Below are 17,346 nucleotides of genomic sequence, written 5' to 3' on the forward strand. Positions count from 1 at the left end.
CTAGTAAGCACTTTGTTCAGGGAAGGCCTCCCTAAGAAAGTGGCAATTATGCTGACACCAAAAATTTAGTAGGAGTTAGCTATGAAAGAGTAGGGGGAAAGAGCATTACAAGCAGGACATCAATGAACAAGAAGGCCCTGGGGCAGGAAAGAGCCTGCAGCACTCCAGGAGCTGAAAGGAGACCTGTGCAGCTAAAGCATATGACAGGTAGTAAATGACAGGACCATCTACCTGACACCCCACAAGTAGAAATCTCCCTCTCCTCCATGTGATTAATATGACTTCAAGAACCATACAACATTACATGGACATATTGTATGATGGTTAAAAAAAAAGAACCACACAATAACTCTGTACATTATATTAAAATACTAATGATGCAGATAAATTGTATCTACCTAAAAATGAGCCTGCAATTCCTCTTTTCAACCTCCTCTTTCACAGTCACTCTTCTTCCACTACTGAAAGGGAAGATGGACCCTTCACCCAGCCGGAGACTCATTTTCGTGCCTTGCCCCATGGATAACAATTCAAGAATACATCCTTTCCAAGAGTGAGACCTATGACAACAAATCCAAGAAAAATTCAGCAAGAAATATTAAAGCAGCCAGCATCATGCTGTCATTCAGTTTTCTTATAAATGCAAGGTTTGAAATTTAACTTAAAATTTAGAAGGGAAACGTTATCAGAGGTGCATTAACAAGTGCAATAATAAGAATACAAATACCTCATTATTTTAAATGGGCAAAATATTTGAATAGACATTTCAATGAAGAAGACACACAGATGAAAAATAAGCCCATAGATGTCCTACATTATTCATCATTAGGAAAATGCCAATTAAAACCACAATAAAATACTTACACACATCTAGTTACAATGGCTAAAACATAAAAGACTGACCATACCAAAGGTTGGCAAGGATATGGAGGAACTGAAATCCTTATGCACTGCTGGTAAAATGATACAATTACTTTGGAAAAGTTTGGCAGTTTCTTAAAAAGTTAAACATACATCTACCACATGATCCAACCATTCCACTCTTAGATATTTACCCAAGAGAAATGAAGGCATACATCCATACAAAGACTTGTACTCACAGCAGCTATATTTGTAATTCACAAAAACTGGAAATAAACTAAATGGTCATCCATGGGTGAACAGAAAAATTGTGGTACATCCATACAATGGAATACTACTCAGCAATTTTAAAAAATAAATTCTTGACATAAGCAAAACATGGATGAATCTCAAAATAGTTATAGTGAATTTAAAAAATCCAGACCACAAAAAGTACATACTCTATAATTCCATTTATATAAAACTCTAGAAAATGCAAATTAATCTACAGTGATAGAAAGTACTGTACAATAGAAGGGAGGATTTACAAAAGGGCATGAGCAAATTTGTGGGTAATATTTTGTGGCTCATTATCTTGATTATGGTGATGTTTGCATGAGTGTAAACTTGTATCAAAACATCCAATTGTATACTTTAAATATGTTCAGTTTATGTCAACTATCTCTTTTTTTTTTTTTTTTTTTTTGAGACGGAGTCTCATTCTGTCACCCAGGCTGGAGTGGAGTGCAGTGGTGCAATCCTGGCTCACTGCAACCTCCGCCTCCCGGGTTCAAGCAATTCTCCTGCCTCAGCCTCCTGAATAGCTGGGATTACAGGTGCATGCCACCATGCCCAGCTAATTTTTGTATTTTCAGTAAAGATGGGGTTTCACCATGTTGGTCAGGCTGGTCTCGAACTCCTGACCTTGTGATCCGCCTGCCACGGCCTCCTAAAGTGTTGGGATTACAGGCATGAGCCACTGCCCCTGGCTTTTTTTTTTTTTTTTGAGATGGAGTTTCGTTCTTGTTGCCCAGGCTGGAGTACAATGGCGCGATCTCGGCTCACTGCAACCTCCACCTGACAGGTTCAAGCGATTCTCCTGCCTCAGCCTCTCAAGTAGCTGGGATTACAGGCATGCGCCACTACGCCTGGCTAACTTTTTTTTTTTTTTTTTTTTTGAGACACAGTCTCACTCTGTCGCCTAGGCTGGAGTGCAGTGGCGAGATCTTGGCTCACTGCAAGCTCTGCCTCCCATGTTCACGCCATTCTCCTGCCTCAGACTCCCGAGTAGCTGGGACTACAGGCGCCCGCCACCACGCCCAGTTAATTTTTTGTATTTTTAGTAGAGACAGGTTTCACCGTGTTAGCCAGGATGGTCTCAATCTTCTGACCTCGTGATCCGCCCGCTGCAGCCTCCCAAAGTGCTGGGATTATAGGAGTGAGCCACTGTGCCCGGCCTTAATTTTTGTATTTTTAGCAGAGACGGGGTTTCACCATGTTGGCCTGGCTGGTCTCAAACTCCTGACCTCAGGCGATCCACCCACCTCGGCCTCCCAAAGTGCTGGGATTACAGGTATGAGCCACTGTGCCCATTCTATGTCAACTACACCTCAATAAAGCTGTCTACAAAATTAAAGAATGGTGAGAAGACGATTACGTTTCATATCATTGGCTTATTCAAAGCCTAGTTCTATCAAGATTGAACATTTGTTCCTTGCCTAAACCATACAAGCTTCAAACTCCTCCACTTCCATAGCCTATCAATCCTATTTCTAGACTGTAACCTGCCCTTCCTCTTCCAAATCTGACCAGACATTTTATATGTGCTGTGAACACGAATATGCCAGAGTAAGCCATGCAAGAGTGTGGATGACTTAGCTAAATGCACTGCCGCTACCTGAAAAATTTAGAGTTAAAATTTAATGAAGTTTATATAAAAATTAGCCAGATGTGGTGGCACGAGCCTGTAATCCCACCTACTTGGAAGGTTGAGGCAGGGAGAATCACTTGAAGCCTGGAGGCAGAGGTTGCAGTGAGCCAAGATCATGCCACTGCACTTCCAGCCTGGGCAACAGAGTGAGACTCCGTCTCAAAAAAACAAAGGGAAGCTGTTAGGTGAGCTATTGGTACATTAATCATATAGACAATTTTAGCAGGGTTGAAGTCTATAGGTTTTGACTGACTTGACTACACTGTAAATTGTAAATAGATGCAATTTTAAGTTACCTGAATAAACTTTTCTATTCATTAACAGTAGTCATCTCAATTTTAGAGGTTTATGTTATGCTTGTGCCTCCATCTGCATACACAACATGGGAAGACAACAGACACCAAAGACACTTTGGATTCTTGCTGCTAAGTATTCAAGCACTACGTGCGTGTTGTTACAATTAATAAGGCAATCTGACCCCATCCCTGCCACCAGGAAACTGCAATACTATTAATATATTACAGTATATATTACAGTATACAGAATGTTACACCTTCCCCCAGTTAATAGTGTAGGCTTAAAATGTATCTAGGTGTTCTTACCTACTGACAAACTGCTGGAGTTGTTCATGGGAAAGGAATCAAGGCAAAATATCTAATGCATTCAGGTCGCTGGAGTTCTTTTCTAATTTATTGCTTTTTTGAGATGGGGCATCAGTATGTTGCCCAGGCTGAAGTGCAATAGCAGTATCTCTGCGAGACTCTGTCTCAAAAAAAATCCATTAGAGTCTTCACCTTAGGACGGACTAGGGCTATGGCATACTGGTAAGCATTTAAAAATAAAGGGGTAGGATGGCCCAGATTTGCAGTATCTGATCCAACCCAGTCCCATTTCAAGGTCCCAGTGAGGTTACTGAATTCGAAGCTCAGAAGGTATGCGCCTAGTATTCCCACCATACGAATACAAGAGAGGTAAGTAACCTCAAAAGCATTGATAACAGTAAAATAGTTACAATACCTATTACCCCTTTAGTATCCATTACCTTCGTTTGTAATATAATTTAACTGTCATTTTACATAACAAAAGAGTCTTTTAAGGCGCAAGCGCGTTCCTGGGGAGGGTATGGGGCTGTTGGCAGGGAAAGCAGCTTTTCGATCGTATAAATGCTCTTTGTGCCCAGACTGCCCTCTATAAATCAGCACTATCAACCCTGTCCAGATACTTGTCCATGATCTCCAACAAAACACTTTATTCATACTATTCCTAGCGTGCGCTCCTACCCGCCCCAGGGACTTCAGTCTTCCGGGGGAGGAATAACTACTTGGGGACACGGAGCACTGCGTTCGCCCTGGGTCACGCGGGAAGGATGACCGCAAAGCTTCCAGTCGGCGCGCGGGTTCCGGGGCCGAGGGGCTGAGGGGCTGGGGGGCTGAGGGGCCCAAGGCGATAACCGGGATACGCTCCGGCCGCGCTCGTCTTGCCTTTGAGAAGCCCCGGAAGTGGCCCGGCGCTTGGCCGCAGCGGGAGGTCTTCGGAAAGAAAAGGCCGGAACCAGAAGATAGACTCACAGCGATGCCCTACCCGGAGCCCGCCCGCCTCACACTCCGGCCAGCCAGCCGCCAGTAGTGCGCACCGCCTCCTCGCCAAGCTCCGCCCTGCATCCACCCCAGGGGTTAACTCGCAGGCGCGGTCTTGTGGCGGAAGTAGAGTGAGCGGTCCAGCGCTAGAGCAAGCGCGGCACCGCGGCTCCAGAGCCATGCTGAGGAGCTGCGCCGCGCGCTTCCGCACGCTGGGGGCACTGTGCCGGCCGCCGGTAGGCCGGCGCCTGCCGGGTAGCGAGCCGCGACCTGCGCTGGTGAGTCTGGGCACCCTCGGGCATGGGGCGGGAGCAGGACTCAGTCAGAAACACGCCTGCGGTAACAGAGCTTTCGATTGTTTTCCATACCCCAACCAGCCAATCTTAGGATAAAAGCTCACTTGGGCACCACAGGGCAGCATAAGCAACAGGGGCCTAGGAGTACTCAGTCCTGAGACTCAAACCGTTAGAAAATGGGTGGAAAGGTGACCCCGTTTTTTTGTTTTTTAAGAGACAGGGTTGGCAGGGCGCTACCTGAACTGCATAATTTAGTGCATCTATTTATATTTTGACACCTGTATTTTACCAATAATCTTTGAGGCTGTTTTTATTTTTCAAAGATTAAAGTCACGTGAACTAAAAGGTACCACAGCTTTTATCTTCCCTTTAAAAAAAAATTTGATCCAAGCGCTTATCTTCCTTTAGGTCAATTAATTAGAGCGCTTTTTATAGACATCACACACAACACATATATAACTACACAGACAGGCAGGAGAAAACCCAGTTGCCATAAGATCTTTCATCACAGGGAAAGGGATCTATCTGCTTTTAATTCCTGGGGTTCCATGAGGAAAACAGAGATCTCCCCTCTCATGCGGGCATTAAAAGTGGCAAGGCAAAATGGAGAAAAATAACTCAGTCAACCGAAATGAAACACTTTTTCCAGCAAAATAAGGTCCAAGAAAAAGAAAACATAAAGGCCTTATAAATATAATTACAACTTAGATATCCACTTTTAATTAAGCTGAGCACTCCTTAAGAAAATTCTTTTGACTCCCTTATTATCTAACTTTAGCTCCACCAAGCGGCCAATATTTCTGGTTTTCAAACTTTACTTAAAGGCTCAGAGAAAGGAAAATCCAAGGTGGTTGGTGGAAGGCAGGGGAATTCACAAATAGCAAAAGGGCATACAGATACCAAACCAGAAAGGACTCATTCCCTAAGCCAGGATGAATCTGGGCCAAGCCAGGCTAAAGGCAGCTATACCTTGGGGTTACAGGCCACGCCCCCAAGGACATAAAACAAGATGGAGGCCTGCAGCGAAGTTTGCTGTGGAACATACAGAAAGACATGCAAAACACACATATTGGCTACAGCTTAAGACTAACCTCACAAATCCTTTCTCACAAAACTCTACAGAAAGTATAAACAGTAATCCTCATTATTCCCAAAAGAGCAAAACGTCTTCCAAAAGGAAAAGAAAAACCTCCCTCAAAAGTATACTGCTGATGGGGTGGAGAGGAGATTAAGGATGCCTGGGGGAAGAACCTCTTATTCCTATGCAAATGGTTCCTCCACCAGAGAGAGGAGCTTAGTTGCTGTGGGACAGAGCTAGACTCCCTGGAATGGGGAGGGGCAGACTCTGCAGGCACCTGGTAGGGAACGCCAGCCAGCCATGCTGGCACCTTGGAGCCTGGGCAGTGGCTGTGGCTCATTCCTGCCCTGTGTGGCTATTGGACACCACACACACATGCTGCAGACCCCACCATGCACCCCAGCCAGTAAAGAAGTGGGGCCAGGGAGCTACCCCACCCAACTGTCTTGTGAGTGCACCCGTGACCATTGGGGTGGGTGTGGACCACCTCCAGTATTGTAAAAAGAAAAATAGGTGCTGTTGCTGTCCCCGCAAAAAGAAGAGGAATGCCATAAGACCAAAAGGCTCAGAAATGAAAGTGAGAGGTTTTGAGTCACCATTTCACTCATCCTTCTGTGTGGGAATGAAGGAGGACTGGAGAGGCCACGGGGTGAGACAGGAGAACTTTATTGAGTGCACTCAGACCCAGCAGACTAACATCCAAAAACTGGGCCCAGAACAAAGACAGCACTTGAGTTTTATACACACTTCAAAATGGAGGTGGGCTAGCTTGAAACAAGCTTACAGTGGCACGAAGCATAGTGGCGTGAAAGCAAGGATACAGAGGCAGAACAAAGGCAATTAATTCATCAAATTGTGACAGGTGCATAATTCAGGATTACATACTGTGTCTGGAATTGATGAGTTCTTGGACTCACTTCAGAATGAAGCTGCGGACCCTTCCGGTGAGTGTTATAGTTCTTAAAGGTGGCATGTCTGGAGTTTGTTCCTTCTGATGTTCGGATGTGTTCAGAGTTTCTTCCTTCTGGTGGGTTCATGGTCTCACTGGTTCAAGTGAAGCTGCGGATCTTTGCGGTGAGTGTTACAGCTCTTAAGGCAGCGCATCTGGAGTTGTTCATTCCTTCCAGTGGGTTCGTGGTCTCGTTGGCTTCAGGAGTGAAGCTGCAGACCTTCGCGGTGTTACAGCTCATAAAGGCAGTGTGGACCCAAAGAGTGAGCAGCAGCAAGATTTATTGCAAAGAGTGAAAGAACTAAGTTTCCACAGTGTGGAAGGGGACCCGAGTGGGTTGCCACTGCTGGCTCGGGCAGCCTGCTCTTATTCTCTTATCTGGCCCCACCCACATCCTGCTGATTGGTAGAGCTGAGTGGTCTGTTTTGACAGGGCACTGATTGGTGCGTTTACAATCCCTGAGCTAGACACAAAGGTTCTCCACGTCCCCACCAGATTAGCTAGATACAGAGTGTGAACACAAAGGTTCTCCAAGTCCCCACCAGAGTAGCTAGATACAGAGTGTCAATTGGTGCATTCACAAACCCTGAGCTAAGACATAGGGTGCTGATTGGTGTGTTTACAAACCTTGAGCTAGATACAGAGTGCCGATTGGTGTATTTACAATCCTTTAGCTAGACATAAAGGTTCTCCAAGTTCCCACTAGACTCAGGAGCCCGGCTGGCTTCACCCAGTGGATCTTGCACTGGGGCTGCAGGTGGAGCTGCCTGCCAGTCCCACGCCGTGTGCCCACACTCCTCAGCCCTTGGGTGGTCGATGGGACTGGGCGCTGTGGAGCAGGGGGTGGAGCTCATTGGGGAGGCTCGGGCTGCACAGAAGCCCACGGAGGGGGTGGGAGGCTCAGGCATGGCGGGCTGCAGGTCCTGAGCCCTGCCCTGCGGGAAGGCAGCTAAGGCCCGGCGAGAAATCGACCGCAGCGCCGGTGGGCCGGCACTGCTGGGGGACCCAGTACACCCTCGACAGCCACTGGCCCGGGTGCTAAGCCCCTCATTGCCCGGGGTTGGCAGGGCCGGCCGGCTGCTCTGAGTGCAGGGCCCGCCAAGCCCATGCCCATCCGGAACTCCAGCTGGCCCGCAAGCACCGCGCGCAGCCCTTGTTCCCGCTCGCGCCTCTGGCTTCACACCTCCCTGCAAGCTGAGAGAGCCGGCTCTGGCCTTGGCCAGCCCAGAAAGGGGCTCGCACAGTGCAGCAGTGGGCTGAAGGGCTCCTGAAGTGCCGCCAAAGTGGGAGCCCAGGCAGAGGAAGCGCCAAGAGCAAGCGAGGGCTGTGAGGACTGCCAGCACACTGTCACCTCTCAATATGACCCTTGCTTATGCAGTCCAGGTGGCTGTTATCTAGGCTTGCTCAAAAGAGCCTTGCAAGTGCTTGTCTCATAATCTTCACTATGGTGCCCAGACGGCCGCAGCCTAGGCCTACTCAGGCATGTCTTATAACCTTCACTGTGCTGTTTAGATAAAACAGAATACTTGAAGTTACTAGTTACAGAAAACAGGAATCTATAAACTCATAAAACTTACAGAGCAAGGTACAATCACACGGAAGGGGGATGAGATTTGAGGGGGAACTTTACTTTTTCTTATCCTTTTGTTGAGGGAGTGCTGGAAGATTCTCCAGAGCACATCCTTTGAGCCCTGGCTTCTTTGAGAATGTTATCGAGACTACACCCAGGTCCGGGCTTTGTCTGTTACTGCCTTTGGGATGAGTCAGCCTCATATAGAAAGCTTGTTTTTCACTTTTTTAATTTTATTTTGCTTTCTTTAATTTCCTGCCTCACTTCCTCAGGCCCCACATTTGAGCGCCAAACACAGTATAGGACTTTCTTCTCAATTCATCTGAAAACTAGGTTCTTGTCACATAACCAAGAAAGATCAGGCTTGTGGACACACACAAGGGTGAGAATAATGGAATTTATTGGGCAAAAAAGGAAAAAGAGAAAAACCTCAGCAGAGGAAGAGGGAGCTGCTCCTACCCTACCACACAGGAACTCAAGAGGCCGGGCTCCTTGCCTCTGCCAATGGCATGAACTTCTGTGGCTCCATCCTGTTCTCCCAGTCAAAGGCTGGTGGGAGCTTCTCTGGGGAGCTCTTTTTACTTCGCTGTCTTACCACTTTATAAATGTATAACCAAAGGTCAAGCAACACCTTTCTTCTGTTCAGGACAATAAAATATAATCATTGTCCCTAACATTTCTACTTCATATATAATCTATGCTTTGTCTTTACTTCAAGTATCTCTTAGTTTTCACCTCCTTGAACTGAAACCTTTATTATTTCTATTTCTACATTATTATAGTGTCCATCTGGAGTAACAAACTCAACCCCTGCCAAACTAAAATTAATAGTTCCACTCCTGTTTTCTCTCTCCTGATCCACATGTGCACACTAAGAAAAACCTTTCTTTTCATTCTATTCACCCTAGTTTTCAAAGCCACAGCTCTAGATAATCATTCAAGACTCTTCTGCTTTCTCTTTCCCAGTCAGTAACTCCCCACATCCCTCAGTCCCAATGTCCTAAATATCTTAAAACTTTACTTTTCATTACTCAGTACCTAGTTCAGATTCTGACCATATCTGACCTGGGCCTTCGCAACAGTCTTTTAACTGGTTTCCCTGCCATTGCATTTCACCATTTTAATTCATTCGTTACACCAGATGGAGCTTTCTAAAACCTATGTTCATATTACTCCCTTGCTTAAAACTGCTTAAGTCTCTTCATAAAGGAAAAAGGTGCTGTATCATTAAAGTACTTTCATAATTCTTTAAAGATGCCACTTCTTTAGCTAACTTAATCCTGTGTAATAACATTGGTGAAATCACGTGTGAGTTTTCTACTTATGTCCTTTTATAATATATGAATATATTTTGTTATATTTTAAAATACATATATTTTTGTCCTTGTGCCACCTAAAATCATTTTTCATGCTGGTCTTTGGAAATACTGACCTAGAAGGTGAAATCTAAGCCCTATGGTGTGATCCCTCTAGTTCTTCACATCTTTCTGCTCTTCTTCTCTTTCCACCTTACATATATGAAGGCTGAAATCCTAGCAGTTCCCCAATATGATATGGTTATTTCACTCTCCTATGCCTTTGCTTGGAGCAGGCCCCCCTCCCCATTCTCTCCTTAATGAACTTTTTATCTGTAGGAAATCACTCCATCATTTCAAAGTTTTCCCTGAAAGTCATCCCTTCTATGCCTGTATCTACTTCTCTTGTAGTATTTTTCACATCCAAGGCTGCTAACACTTGAAGGCAGGGTCTAAGTCTTCTCTCTGTTTTACCTGTCCCTCACATAGAACCAGGGCATATAGTAGGACTCAAAAAAAGTTTCTTGGATTTAACTGAATCCCAGACTTTAAAAGTTAAAATCAGGAGAACCCACAGTTAAGGGAGTCATTCTAATTCCTAAAAGTATTTAATTAGCTCTGTATCATAAAAGATACTGGTCCATAAAAGGACAGTGGAACTGGTGGATCCTAGTGTTGCTTTTTTAAGATGAGACCAGTGCCTAATGAGATGAGTTCAGATTCATAACTCCAAAGCTTATACATACTATTCTGCCTCTCAGTTGACATGTTTTGGTCAATACATAGTAGTCTGTGATGAATTGTCTTGTTGGGTTACTTCTAGATTCATGTTCTTTAAAAGTTATATAATCAGGACTGGATTCTAAGGAAATAATCCAAAATAGAGGAAAAGCTATATTCATATTCCAGTGGACATTTTCATTTAGAGCAGCAAAAGATTGGAAATAATTTAAATGTCTACCTTAATGGCTAATTATATAGTATATCAGTTTAATGGACTATTTTTCTGCTATTGAAAATGGTGGTAACTGATATTATGGAGAAAGTGAACACTAAATAATTTCAAGTGGTAAAAGCAGAAAACAAAATTGTGGGATTTTTAAAATTTTGTTTGTTTTTGTTTTTACTGAGATTACAAGTATATTAGGAAAAATTATATTTAAAAAATTTGGAGGAAAGAAAATTTGCCATTAGTTATATTAAGAGGGAGAGATGGGTGGGTTTAAAACTTTTTCTTTTCTTTCTTTCCCAAATTTTCTGAGCTGGGTTCTGAAAGGATGAGCCAAAAAAAAAAAAAAAAAGGGAAAAAGATTACAAATCCTGGGCTAAGGGCAAAGTGGTTTCAACCTTGATCATGTATCCCCAACCCTCTGATACTCCAAAGTCAGGACTTCCTTTTGTTCAACCAGGACGTTTTTATTCTGTAGAGTTTTTCGTTTGTTTGTTTTTGAGACAGAATCTCGCTCTGTTGCCCAGACTGGAGTGCAGTGGTGCAGTCTTGGCTCACTGCAACCTCCACCTCCCTGGTTCAAGCAATTCTCGTTCCTCAGCCTCCCAAGTAGCTGAGACCACAGGCACACACCATCACGCCTGGCTAATTTTTGTATTTTTTGTAGAGATGGGGTTTCACCATGTTGGCCAGGCTGGTCTCAAACTCCTGACCTCAAGTGATCCACCTGCCTCGGCACCCCCAAAGTTCTGGGACTACAGGTGTGCCACCACGCCTCAGCTTCCATAGAGTTTAGTTTTGATTTGTTTTGTTTAATTTTTATTTTTTAATTTTATTTTTCCATAAGTTATTCAGGTACAGGTGGTATTTGGTTACATGAGTAAGTTCTTTACACTAGTGATTTGTGAGATATTGATGCACCCATCACCTGAGCATTATACACTGTACCATATTTATAGTCTTTTATCCCTCATCCCCCTCCCATTCTTCCCCCCAAGTCCCCAAAGTCCATTGCATCATTCTTATGCCTTTGCATCCTCATAGCTTAGCTCTCACATATAATTGAGAACATACAATGTTGGTTTTCCATTCCTGAGTTACTTCACTTAGAATAATAGTCTCCAGTCTCATCCAGGTCACTGGGAATTTGGGTTGGTTCCATGATTTTGCGTTTGGCATTTGGGTTGGTTTCATGATTTGCAATTGTGAATGATGCTACTATAAATATGCATGTGCAAGTATCTTTTTCAAATAACGACTTCTTTTCCACACTGTTTTCCATAGCAGCTGTACTAGTTTACATTCCCACCAGCAGTATAGAAATGTTCCTTGATCACTGCATCCATGCCAACTTCTACTGTTTTTTGATTTTTTTTATTATGGCCATTCTTGCAGGAGTAAGGTGGTATCGCATTGTGGTTTTGTCTGTCTGTGCTCTTTCAGACTTTTTGAGGTAGGCATTTAGGGCTATGAACTTTCCTCTTAGCACTGCCTTAGCTATATCCCAGAGGTTTTGATAGGTTGTGTCATTATTGTCATTCAGTTTGAAGAATTTTTTAAATTTCCATCTTGATTTCGTTTTTGACCCAATGCTCATTCAGGAGCAGGGTTTTTTTGTTTTTTGTTTGTTTGTTTGTTTTTTTCTGAGACAGAGTTTCGCTCTTGTTGCCCAGGCTGGAGTGCAGTGGTGCAATCTCAGCTCACTGCAACCTCTGCCTCCTGGGTTCAAGCAGTTCTCCTGCCTTGGTCTCCTGAGTAGCTGGAATGACAGGCGCATGCCACCACTCCTGGCTGATTTTTGTATTTTTAGTGGAGACGGGGTTTTGCCATGTTGGTCAGGCTGATCTCGAACTCCTGACTTCAGGTGATCCTCCTGCCTCAGCCTCCCAAAGTGCTGGGATTATAGGCATAAGCCACAGCGCCCGGCTTATTTGCGTGGTTTTGAAGGTTCCTTTTTGGAGTTATTTCCACTATGGTCTGAGAGTGCTTAATATAATTTCAATTTTCTTAAATTTATGGAGGCTTGTTTATGGCCTATCATGATCTATCTTGGAGAAAGTTCCATGCACTGTTGAATAGAATGTATATTCTGTGGTTGTCAGATGAAATGTTCTGTATATATCTGTTAAGTCCATTTGTTCCAAGGTATAGTTTAAATCCATTGTTTCTTTGTTGACTTTCTGTCTTGATGACTTGTCTGGTGCTATCTGCCAAGACCAGCTCAGTTATGGAGACCCCAACCCAGCGGTGCTAGAGGAATTAAAGACACACACACAGAAATATAGGGTGTAGAGTGGGAAATCAGGGGTCTCATAGCCTTCAGAGCTGAGAGCCCCTAACAGAGATTTACACACATATTTATTGACAGCAAGCCAGTGATAAACATTGTTTCTATAGATTGTAGATTTACTAAAAGTATTCCTTAGGGGAAACGAAAGGATGGGCCAAAACAAAGGGATGGGCTCTGGCTAGTTATCTGCAGCAGGAACATGTCCTTAAGGCACAGATTGCTCATGCTATTGTTTGTGGCTTAGGAATACCTTTAAGTGGTTTTCTGCCCTGGTTGGGCCAGGTGTTCCTTTCTCTTATTCTGTTAAACCCACAACCTTCAGCATGGGCGTCATGGCCATCACGAATATGTCACAGTGCTGCAGAGATTTTGTTTATGGCCAGTTTTGGGGCCAGTTTATGGCCAGATTTGGGGGCCTGTCCCCAGCAGCTGTCAGTGGAGTATTGAAGTCCCCCACTATTATTTTGTTGTTGTCTATCTCATTTCTTAGGTCTGTTAGTAATTGTTTTATAAATTTGGGAGCTCCAGTGTTAGGTGCATATATGTTTAGGATTGTGATATTTTCCTTTTGGACAAGGCCTTTTACCATTGTATAATGTCCCTCTTTGTTTTTTTGACTGCTGTTGCTTTAAAGTTTGTTTTGTCTGATGTAAGAATAGCTACCTATCTCTGCTTGCTTTTGGTGTCCATTTGCATGAAATTCCTTTTTCCACCCCTTTAAGTTTATTTGAGTCCTTATGTGCTAGGTGAGTCTCTTGAAGACAGCATATAGTTGGTTGGTGAGTTCTTATCCATTCTGCAGTTCTGCATCTTTTAAGTGGAGCACTTAGGCCATTTACATTCAATGTTATTATTGAAATGTGAGGTGCCATTGTGTTCATTGTGCTCTTTGTTGCCTGTGTGCTGTGGAGTTTTTTTGTTTCGTTTCTTGTTTTTGCTTTTTAACTTGTATTTTTGTTTTCTAGGTCCTGTGTGATTTATGCTTTAAAGAGGTCCTGTTTTGATGGGCTTCTGGGATTTGTTTCAAGATTTAGAGCTCCTTTTAGCAGTTCTTGTAATGGTGGCTTGGTAATGGCGAATTCTCTCAGCATTTGTTTGTCTGAAAAGGACTGTATCTTTCGTTCATGTATGATACTTAGTTTCACTGGATACAAAATTCTTGGCTGATAATTGTTTTGTTTGAGGAGGCTGAAGATAGGGCCCCAATCCCTTCTGGCTTGTAGGGTTTCTGCTGAGAAATGTGCTGCTAAGCTGATAGATTTTCCTTTATAGGTTGCCTGGTGCTTCTTTCTCACAGCTCTTCAGATTCTTTCCTTAGCTTTGGATAACCTGAAGACAATGTGTCTGGGTGCAGATCTTTTTGGGATGAATTTCCAAGGTGCTCTTTGTGCTTCCTGTATTTGCATGTCTAGATCTCTAGCAAGACCAGGGAAGTTTTCTTCGATTTTTCCCCCAAATATGTTTTCCAAGCTTTTAGAATTGTCCTCTTCCTCAGGAAGACCAATTATTCTTAAGTTTGGTAGTTTAACAAAGTCCCAGACTTCTTGGAGGCTTTGTTCATATTTTCTTGTTCTTTTTCTTTTTCTTTCTCTTTGTTGGATTAGGTTAATTTGCATTTCTAAAAGTGTGTCCAAAATTTCCTGAATTTTTTTATTGTTTTTTCTTTAAGCTGTCTATTTCCTTGAATATTTCTTCCTTCTTTTTTTTCTCTTTTTTTTTTTTTTTTTTTTTGACAAAATCTCACTCTGTCGCCCAGGCTGGAATGCAGTGGCACAATCTTGTCTCACTGCAACCTCCACCTCCCAGGTTCAAGCAGTTCTCCTGCCTCAGCCTCCCGAGTAGCTGGGACTACAGGCGTGTGCCACCACGCCCAGCTAATTTTTGTATTTTTAGTAGAGATGGGGTTTCACCATGTTGACCAGGATGGTCTCAATCTCTTGACCTTGTGATCTGCCCACCTTGGCCTCCCAAAGTGCTGCGATTACAGGCGTGAGCCACTACACCCGGCCCTCCCTTCACTTCTTGTATCATTTTTTGGATTTCCTTGCATTGGGCTTTGCCTTTCTCTGGTATCTCCCTGATTGCCTTAATAGCTAACCTCCTGAATTCTTTTTCAGATAAATCAGGGATTTCTTCTTGGTTTGAATCCATTGCTGGTGAACTAGTGTGATTTTTGGGGGGTGTTGACAAGCCTTGTTTTGTCATATTACCTGGGTAGGTTTTCTGGTTCCTTCTCATTTGGGTAGGTAGACTCTGTCAAAGGGAAGGTCTAGGGCTGAAGGCTGTTCAGATTTTTGTGTTCCACAGGGTGTTCCACTGATGTAGTACTCTCCCCCTTTTCCTGTGGATGTGGCTTCCTGTGAGCCGAACTACAGTGATTGTTATCTCTCTTCTGGGTCTAGCCACCCAGCGAGTCTGCCCAGCTCTGGGTTGGTACTAGGAGTTGTCTGCACAGAGTCCTGTGATGTGAGCTGTCTATGGGTCTCCCAGCCATGAATACCAGTGCCTGTTCCGGTGGAGGTGGCAGAGGGTGCAGTGGACTCTGTGAGGGTTCTTAGCTTTGGTTTAATGCTCTACTTTTGTGCTGGTTGGCCTCCTGCCAAGAGGTGGCACTTTCCAGAAGGCATCAGCTGTAGTAGTGTGGTGAGGGACCGGTGGTGGGTGGGGCCCTAGAACTCCCAAGATTATATGCCCTTTGTCTTCTGCTACCAGAGTGGATAGGGAAGGACCATCACGTGGGGCTGGGGCTAGGCACGTCTGAGCTCAGACTGTCCTTGGGGGGATCTTGCTGCAGCTTCTGTGGGGGATGGGGGTGAGATTCCCGGGTCACTGGAGTTGTGTACCTAGAATTATGGCTGCCTCTGCTGAGTCATACAGGTTGTCAGGGAAGTTGGGGAAAGCAGCAGTCACAGGCCTCACCCAGCTCCCATGCAAACCGAAGGGCCAGTCTCACTCCCACCATGCCCTTCCAACATCCCCAAGTCTGTTTCCAGGTGGAGGGCAAGACGGGCTTGAAAACTTGTCTGAGGCTTTCCACCTCCCAGCTGCAAAAGAAAAGGGCTTTAGTTCTTCCCCGACCTGTGAAGTCTGCAAGCCGGGTTCACGCCCTCCCCGAGTTCTGGCCAGGAGGCTTCTCCCCAGTTCAAACTGTTACAAAGTTCAGCTACAGAATTTCTTCTCCCTGTGGAATTTTACTCCCTGCTCCTTTGGCCACCCTCCTGATGGATCCCTGTGGTACCAGGCAGATATGGGCTGCTTGGGGACCCAGTGAGCTCCCAGGGCCTTTCTGCTGCTTTCCCTACCCCTGTATTTCACTCAGCTTAGCTCTCTAACTTCACTGAGCTCCAGGTAAAGTCAGAAATTTCTCCTGCAAACAGACCAGCTTCTCCAGTAGGGGTGTGTGTTCAGGAGAGGAGGGTCCTTCTTTCCCACTTCCACAGTTGGGGCACTCACAGTATTTGGGATGTCTCCCGGTCCTGCAGGAGTAGTCCACTTCCTTCAGAGGGTCTGTGGGTCCTCTCGGGATTGCTGGTTCTTGCAGTCAATCTCGAACTAAAATTCACAATGCAAGCCTCCACATGCTCAGCTAATATGATTTTGAAAAAAGTTGGAAAAAATCACTCTGCCCAATCCAACACATATTATGTTCCCACAATAATTAAGAATGATCACAAGGTCCCACAATAGGCTGTCTGCAAGCTGAAGAGCAAGGAGAGCCAGTCAGAGTCCCAAAACTGAAGAACCTGGAGTCCGATGTTCGAGGGCAGGAAGCATCCAGCATGGAAGAAAGATGTAGGTTGGGAGGCCAGGCTGTCTTTTCTTCCATAGAGTTTTTGAGACAGGTTCCCTGTATTCTTCCCACCAAGCCAGCATTGGAGCCAGCCCCTCTCAGCAGAAAGCTGGTTCTCCCATCATACTGTGACCTCCCTGTTTTGGTTTTATGGTTCAGTGTGTGTATTGTAGGTACATTAAATCTGAATGAATTGATAAGGGTGGCTGAAAGTAGAATGCCATGGAGTTAATTGCTTCTGTGATCCTACATGTTCCAAGGTATCTGCAGCAGTCCAAAAAGCCAGTTTTCCTTTCTGGTGTCTGTGGGCATACACTTTGTTCTGCTCCTCAGTAAGTCACACTTTGTCTTCCAGGTCCTCTAGGATCCCTGCAATGTTCCATTTGTTGCCTGGGCATTGGAGTAATAGCAGTGCTTGGTGCTACGGAAATAGATGGATGGAAGCTGTGGTTACTGTGACACCAAAAACTTGTCCCCTGAGCTCCCTACTCCTCTTTCTCCTGTATTTTTTGGTAATTGGCTCTGTCATTCACCTCACTGCAGAATTCAGAATCCTGTTACTGGGTCTTGTATTTCTCTTTTTCCCTTACCCTCCTTATCCAAATAGTCACCAAGTTCTGCTTCATGCTCTCATGATTTCTCACCTGAGTTACCCTAGCAGCTTCCAAATAGGGCCTTCTGATTTCAATCTTGGACACTCCCACTGTATTTTATATTATGGAAAGATCTAAACATGTTACTCCCCATTTAAAATCCCTCAGAGAGCACTGCAGATACAATTC

General features: G+C 44.5%; 1 protein-coding gene across 3 annotated transcripts in view; it reads left to right on the forward strand.

The window, feature by feature from the left end:
* Window positions 1-3,022: 3,022 nt before the first annotated feature.
* The window catches only part of THEM4 (thioesterase superfamily member 4), a 44,992-nt gene continuing 30,668 nt past the window's right edge, over window positions 3,023-17,346 (forward strand). For 2 of the 3 annotated variants that reach the window (XM_009244297.4, XM_054527937.2), the window contains exon 1: window positions 3,023-4,625. In XM_009244297.4, coding sequence (XP_009242572.1) covers window positions 4,527-4,625 — 99 coding nt within the window. In that variant the 5' untranslated portion in view covers window positions 3,023-4,526. Of the gene's footprint in view, window positions 4,626-6,583; window positions 6,666-16,919; window positions 17,077-17,346 lie in introns of those variants that run through there. The other variant, XM_054527933.2, reaches the window with a different exon arrangement.

This window comes from Pongo abelii, chromosome 1 (genome assembly GCF_028885655.2).
Source record: "Pongo abelii isolate AG06213 chromosome 1, NHGRI_mPonAbe1-v2.0_pri, whole genome shotgun sequence".
Lineage (NCBI taxonomy): Eukaryota > Metazoa > Chordata > Mammalia > Primates > Hominidae > Pongo > Pongo abelii.